Consider the following 7,144-nt stretch of genomic DNA (forward strand, 5'->3'; position numbering starts at 1 on the left):
ACAGTGAGTTTTGTTATGCCATCTTCACACACAGATATAATGTATTTTCACTTTATCCACTTTATCATCCTTATCTTATCCCACTACCCGAATGCCCTCAAACAGTCCTACAATTACAAACATCTTCTATACATGTATATGTTTATAGATATACAGATACATCTACATATACATCTATATATACATATATTTATATACACACATATGTATACATTATATATAGATATATACACATATATGTGTACATGTATCTACATATATCTTAGGTCTATCTTCCACATATAAGGGAAAATAGGCTTAAGTTGGAAATTTTGTGCAAAGTAATGAAGGACCAGTTTCTGACTGGGTAGTTAGTGGAGGTCTGCCCCATGTGTAAAGCAAACAATCCAAGATCTTAACACTTTATTAAATGGAAATCAGGGGCTGGGAATATGGCCTAGTGGCAAGAGTGCTTGCCTCATATACATGAAGCCCTGGGTTCAATTCCCCAGCACCACATACATAGAAAACGGCCAGAAGTGGCGCTGTGGCTCAAGTGGCAGAGTGCTAGCCTTGAGCAAAAAGAAGCCAGGGACAGTGCTCAGGTCCTGAGTTCAAGCCCCAGAACTGGCAAAAAAAAAAAATCATTTCTAGCACTGAAACATTTGGGTGAAATTTCTTCAGTTTTCTGGATATGTTGTAAATGAAAAAAATGAGATGTTTTCTGTGATCCTGTTAAACAGACATGGGTAACAGCTTTAGTTAGTTCAATGCTCAGAAATCAATGACATAGAATTCAACTTTATCCCTGAGTTGAAAGCTTTCTTGAAGTGATTACCACTCCCTGTGAGCCACACATAATTGTCATGGTTGGATATGAAGAATGACCAGAAGGCAGGCACTTCTTTGTTTTGTTTTATTTTGTTTTGTTGGGGGGTCGGTAGTCCTGGGGCTTGAACTCTGGGCCTAGGCGCTGTCCCTGAGCTCTTTTGATCATGGTTAGGGTTCTACCCTTTGAACCATAGCTCTACTTCTTGTTTTGAGTTGGTTCATTGGAGATAAGAGTCTCATAGATGGACTTTCCAGGCTGGCTTTTGAACCATGACCATCAGATTTCAGCCTCCTGAGTAGCTACGATTATAGGAGTGAACCACAAGTGCCCAGCTGACATTTTCCTTTTAGCCAGATAAACAAGCCTACACGTGTACGCCAGATAAACAAGCCTACACGTGTACTCGCCTCTCTTGTCCACTGGTCATAGGACTTTGTGACAGAATTTACTGTGTTCCCATTTTATACCATTTGTATGCCTCTTCAATGTCTGTATGTCCCACTGGACAGAAATAATCGTCACCAATCTTGTCCTCATTGGGTGCCTGGTGTTCCCTATACTGTCCACCATTTTGAGACAGTTTTGAATTCACTGTTGTTATGGTCATCCAAGGTTCTGAGATCCACCATGAAGGAGGAGCTGGAGGCTGCACAGACGAAACCTGCCCTGAGTGCTTTGTTCTACAACCTCAACCTGCGTAAGCGGCTCTGCCTCCTGTGCTTTATAAGGTGGGCCTCACGCAGTTCCTAGGAAAACCACAGAGAGGGAACACCACGTCTCACTCCAAAGGGTACAATATGCATGGCAACTGATTTGGAGCAAAAAGACAAGGAAAGCATCTGCACCATTGCTTAGGTTAAAGTGGTGAGCAGATTTTGAAGCACTGACACAGAATTCACTACGCTGGCGTTTTCTGGATCACCAGCAACTGATTCTAAGAACTACAAGTGGAGCTGGGAATGTGGCTTAGTGGTAGAGGGCTTGCCTAGCATGCATGAAGCCCTGGGTTCAATTCCTCAGTACCATATGCACAGAAAAAGCCGGAAGTGACGCTGTGGCTCAAGTGGTAGAGTGCTAGCCTTGAGCAAAAATTAGCTAGGGATGGTGCCCAGGCCCTGAGTCCCAAGTCCCAGGACTGGCAAAAAATAAAAATAAAAATCTACAAGTGTGGTATAGACCATGAGAGCTTCATTGTTTGTGTCCACTGTAATGAAGGTCAAATAGCAAAGGAAAAGTAGTATGGCTCAATGAATGCTTACATTTGTAAATAACGACCAGTAAGATAAAAAATCAGCTCAAATATATCCTCCACAATACCCCCCTCAAACACAATACCCCCCTCAAAACAACAAAACCATAACAATGAGAACTTTATTATCATATGACCATGGTATGGCAAACATAGAATTACCACTTATAAAGGAATGTTCCATAAAAAGATGTGTGTGTGTCTGTGTCTGTGTGTGTATTTGCTGGTCCTGGGGCTTGGACTCAAGGCCTGAGCATGTCTCTGAGCTTTGGGGGTCAAAGCTAGAGCTCTACCACTGGAGCCAAAGTTGCACTTCCAGCTTTTTGGTGGTTAACTGGAGATAAGAGTCTCACAGACTTTCCTGCCTGGCCTGGCCTGGAACTGTGGTCCTCAGATCTCTGCCTCCTGAGTAGCTAGGATTACAGGCCTGAGCCACCAGCGCCCAGCATACGTTTCTGTTTCACCAGCAACAACTGGCTGGCCCGGCCAATGTGACGATCAGTCATACAATTCTAAACTTCTTTCCTCTCTGTTCACCACAGATTTGCAATATGTGTGACCTTCTTTGGCCTGTTTCTCAACCTCCAGCACCTGGGGAGTAATATTTTCCTCCTGCAGATCCTCTTTGGTGTCCTGAACTTCCCAGCCAGCTATGGGGCCCTTCTTGCAATGAATCACCTGGGCCGTCGAGTAACTCAAGTCCTGTTCATGTCCTTGGTGGGGATCTTCATCCTGGCCAACATCTTTGTGCCTCAAGGTGAGGGGAAAGCACACAGGGTGAAAAGGGAAGAAGTCCCCCCCCCCACCTCAGATCACCTCTAGAAGAAGTAGGACTAAGCAGGGCACCAGTGGCTCACAGCTGTAATCCTAACTCCGCAGGAGGCTGAGATGGCGGTGCGAAGCCAGCCCAGGCAAGAAAGCCTGTGAGACTCTTTATCTCCACTAAACTACCTAAAAAGCCAGGAGTAGAGCTCCAGTGGCAGAGCCCTAGCCTTGAGTAAAAAGCTCAGAGATGTGCTCAGGCCCGGAATTCATGCCCCAGGACTCACAAACTGCTGTCTGAAAAGTCCCTCATACTAATCCAGAGATCCCAGAGAGATTCTGCCAATAAGAAAAAAGATCCAAAGATCATCAAAGTTTGGCTCCCCTATGTGATTGTCTTCATCACAGTTGATAAGGATGTAGAAACAGATGCCATCTGTCCCTGAGCTTCTCTGGGGGGACAATAGATCCCATTTCATTGGTCAGTCACACATATCAAAGCAGACAGGTAGAGTCTGGACCTTGTCACAGGCTTCTCTATGACTACAGCATGCTGTCACTTCCTCAGTCTGGCTTTGTCTTGTCTTTTTGTTGTTGTTGTTGTTGTTTTTTGCCAGTCCTGGGCCTTGGATTCAGGGCCTGAGCACTGTCCCTGGCTTCTTTTTGCTCAAGGCTAGCACTCTGCCACTTGAGTCACAGCGCCACTTCTGGCCATTTTCTGTATATGTGGTGCTGGGGAATTGAACCCAGGGCTTCATGTATACGAGGCAAGCGCTCTTGCCACTAGGCTATATCCCCAGCCCTCTGGCTTTGTCTTGTGACTCCAGCTTCAGGGACAAATTTATTTCCTGAAGTCTTTGTGTATCTGCTTATGGATCTCCTATGAAGTCAACATAAATGCAACCCTGGTTTCTGGAGATATCTTGACATGAAACACAAATAAAGCTGGACACCAATGGCTCGTGTCTGTAACCCTAGCAACCCTTGACAGCTGAAATTTGGGATCATAGCCAACCCGAGCAGGAAAAAATCTGTAAGACTTATCTTTAACCACCAAAAAGCTGGAAGCGGCACTGTGGCTCAAGTGGTAGAGTGCTAGCCTTCAGCAAAGAAGCTCAGGGACAGTGTCTAGGCACTACGTTCAAGCCCCAGGACCTGCACACACAAAAGAAGAAGGAAGGAAGGAAGGGAGGGAGGGAGGGAGGGAGGGAAGGAGGGAGGGAGGGAGGGAGGGAGGGAGGGAGGGAGGGAGGGAGGGAGGGAGGGAAAGAAACAAAGAAAGAACAAGAGGGAGATAGTGAAGTTCTGAATACCTCATTCTGTATTGTCAAGATGCAAGAAGAGTGAATACATTTATTCAGAACCTTTGATTTACCATTATCAAACTATGTAGATAAGTCACCTCTCAGCTTATGAGCCACTGCAAGAACTCTGCTCTTCTGTATAGCTTCTCTACCGTGTATTTTACAATTGTGCCCATATTGGGCACTTTATGTCCAATGTGGGTGATGAGAATGCTGATTCCAGCAGCTGGAACTTCCTGACTCCCCTTTGTTCTTCCTCTCTCCAGAAATGCCGACCGTCCGCCTGGTTCTGTCAGCTTTAGGAGGAGGACTTGTATATGCTTCCATTACTGGTTCTCTGACGCACGCAAATGAACTACTCCCCACCGTATTCAGGTACAAAATCTTACGCGTTTCCTGATAGAATCTAAACAGACCTTTCTCAGACCATCGATTCACCTGAGGAAAAGCAGGAATGAGTAGTTGTTGTTGATTATTGTTATTATAAAAAGGTAATGTAGGGGGCTGGAGATATGGCCTAGTGGCTAGAGTGCTTGACTCGTATACATGGAGCCCTGGGTTCAATTCCCCAGCACCACATATACAGAAAGTGGCCAGAAGTGGTGCTATGGCGCAAGTGGCAGAGTGCTAGCCTTGAGCAAAAAGAAGCCAGGGACAGTGCTTAGGCCCTGAGTTCAAGCCCCAGGACTGGCAAAAAAAAAAAAAAGATAATGTAGAGTTGATTATAGTAAGTCAGGTAAAAAGCGCATTTCTTTCTGTACAATGTTACCCCTTCTCTGGCTCCCTCCCAGTTTATCTCCCCCATCCCCACCCAGGTTACATTTTCAATAGTGTCTAGTGAGTACCACTGCTGCATTTGTTCCACCTCCTCCATTTCTGTGACTCCCCTAATTGTGATTTATTTTTTCAAAAATATGATAGCCCAAGTTTTCCAAACGGTAGCTTTTCTGGTGCTGTGTTAAGTCCATTGATGTACCACTACTCATATTATCTTATGAGTCACTAATAAGGTAGGTACTAGGAGTAATATAGTATTTTTAAGTGACAAAGAATTTTCAGCCAGGTGCTGGTGGCTCACACCTGTAATCCTAGCTACTCAGGAGGCTGAGATCTGAGGATCATAGTTCTAAGCCAGCACAGGCAGGAAAGTTCATAGACTCCAGTTAATCTCCAAAAAAAAAAAAAAGCCAGAAGTGGAGCTGTGATTCAAGTGGTAGAGTGCTAACCTTGAGCACAAAGAGAACTCAGAGACAGCACCCAGTCCTTGAGTTCAAGCCCCAAGACCAGTACACACACACAAACACACAGTCTCAATGTTCTGTGAACTTGAGAAAATATGCCAGCAAATAATGAAGCATATTTCAATTGTACAATTGGTAAGTCACAAAGTCCATTTATGGGTTTTTTTGTTGTTGGTGGTGATTGGTTGGTTGGTTGGTTGGTGCTGGAGCTGGGGCTTGAACACATGACTAGGTTCTGGTGCTAAGCTTTTCTTGCTCAAGGCTAGCACTCTACCACTTGAGCCCCAGCTCCACTTCTGGCTCTTTGGTGGATAATTAGAGATGAGTCACTGGCGTCAAACAGTGATCCTCAGATCTCAGCTTCCTGGGTTGCTAGGATGACAGACATGTGCCCAGGTGCCTGACTTTTATTTTTGTCTCATTTGTGCTCTTAAGGGCAACAGCTTCAGGATTCATTGGGCTTAGTGGGAACATTGGGGCCGCCCTGGCTCCCCTCTCCATGATGCTGGCGATATATTCTGCTCCCTTGCCCTGGATCATCTATGGCACCTTCTCCATCCTGGCTGGCCTTGTGGCCCTCCTCCTTCCTGAGACCAGGAACCGGCCTCTGCCTGACTCCATCCAGGACATAGAAAACGAGTGAGTAAAGCCACCAGCTGCCCCTAAAGAAGTTGGGTGCTGAGAAGACAAAGTGGGAACTGGAGCCGCTGTCTCCCATGCAGGCTCAGACCCAGGCTCTTTCCAGCACTCGGTGCCTTTGGAATCGTCTTATCCTTTTGGAACAATGGCCTCATGCGTCCCCTGAGGCCCACACAGGCTACCTCCGTGCTGCCTGTGCCCAGAAGCTTAGTGATAAACAGGAGAAAACCAGCTCTCCTCTGCCCTCGTGTGCTACACACAAACCTCGGGGTAGTTTATAAGCTTTCATAAATACCCGTGTCAAACTCATCCCCCAGACCCCAGCACCTTCTGCTCGGTGAACTCTCGGTGCTGCCAGGTGGTCAAGGCCTGAGGACTGCCCTGGTCTCTCAAGAATCTGGGGACAGAACTAAAACCTCTCCCACAAATAACAACACATCTCAGGTGTGTGTTGCCTTAAGAGGGAAGGTGTAGTAAATAAAGTGATTTTTTTTTAAGTTAATAGTGGGAAAGGATTCTGATTTTTTTTTTTCAATGCATCCCTTTCCTTTTCCAAAGATCCCCTTTGGCCAATGTCCTAGAGCCCCGGGATAAGAATGAAAAGCATCAGAGCTGCCTTTCCTTCCTAACCTGCGGGGCAGGCTTCTGCTGAGTCTTTCTGGCAGAAACCACAGCTTCAAGCCAGGCTGGTGGCGACCTTCAGACCCTAAATTATGCATGTGTACATGTTATGTCTCCTGTGAATTTTCATCACTGTGTTTATTGCTTTGTTAATTTCTTTGTGTTTGTTTCAGGACACAAGTCTCCAGAAAAACAAAACAGGAAGATACTTGCATCAAAGTGACACCGTTTTAACCTATTCCAAGAACTGGCTGCTGATAAAAAATAAATATCTTTCACAGAGACTGGTAAAGTCTGGGAAACTAATAAATAAAATATATAGTGGAAAAGTGGACATCATTTATAATTACAATTGAGATACTAAGTGCTAAATATAAAATCCCTGTGAATAAAACCAGATGCTGGTGGCTCACACTTGTAATCCTACCTACTCAGGAAGCTGAGACCTGAGAATCACCAACATCCTCTTTTTGATGTACCGTCAACAAAAGAAGATCTAGGCTACTTAGCAGTGATA

The 7,144-nt window shown here is 45.3% G+C and overlaps 1 protein-coding gene across 2 annotated transcripts in view; it reads left to right on the plus strand.

The window, feature by feature from the left end:
- The window catches only part of LOC125362056 (solute carrier family 22 member 9-like), a 41,872-nt gene extending 34,913 nt beyond the window's left edge, over positions 1-6,959 (plus strand). For both annotated transcript variants that reach the window (XM_048360718.1, XM_048360719.1), the window contains exons 6-10: positions 1,424-1,539; positions 2,603-2,817; positions 4,393-4,501; positions 5,803-6,006; positions 6,801-6,959. In XM_048360718.1, the coding sequence (XP_048216675.1) occupies positions 1,424-1,539; positions 2,603-2,817; positions 4,393-4,501; positions 5,803-6,006; positions 6,801-6,861 (705 nt within the window). In that variant the 3' untranslated portion in view covers positions 6,862-6,959. The remainder of the gene's footprint in view (positions 1-1,423; positions 1,540-2,602; positions 2,818-4,392; positions 4,502-5,802; positions 6,007-6,800) is intronic.
- Positions 6,960-7,144: the final 185 nt, after the last annotated feature.

This window comes from Perognathus longimembris, chromosome 13, assembly GCF_023159225.1.
Source record: "Perognathus longimembris pacificus isolate PPM17 chromosome 13, ASM2315922v1, whole genome shotgun sequence".
NCBI lineage: Eukaryota > Metazoa > Chordata > Mammalia > Rodentia > Heteromyidae > Perognathus > Perognathus longimembris.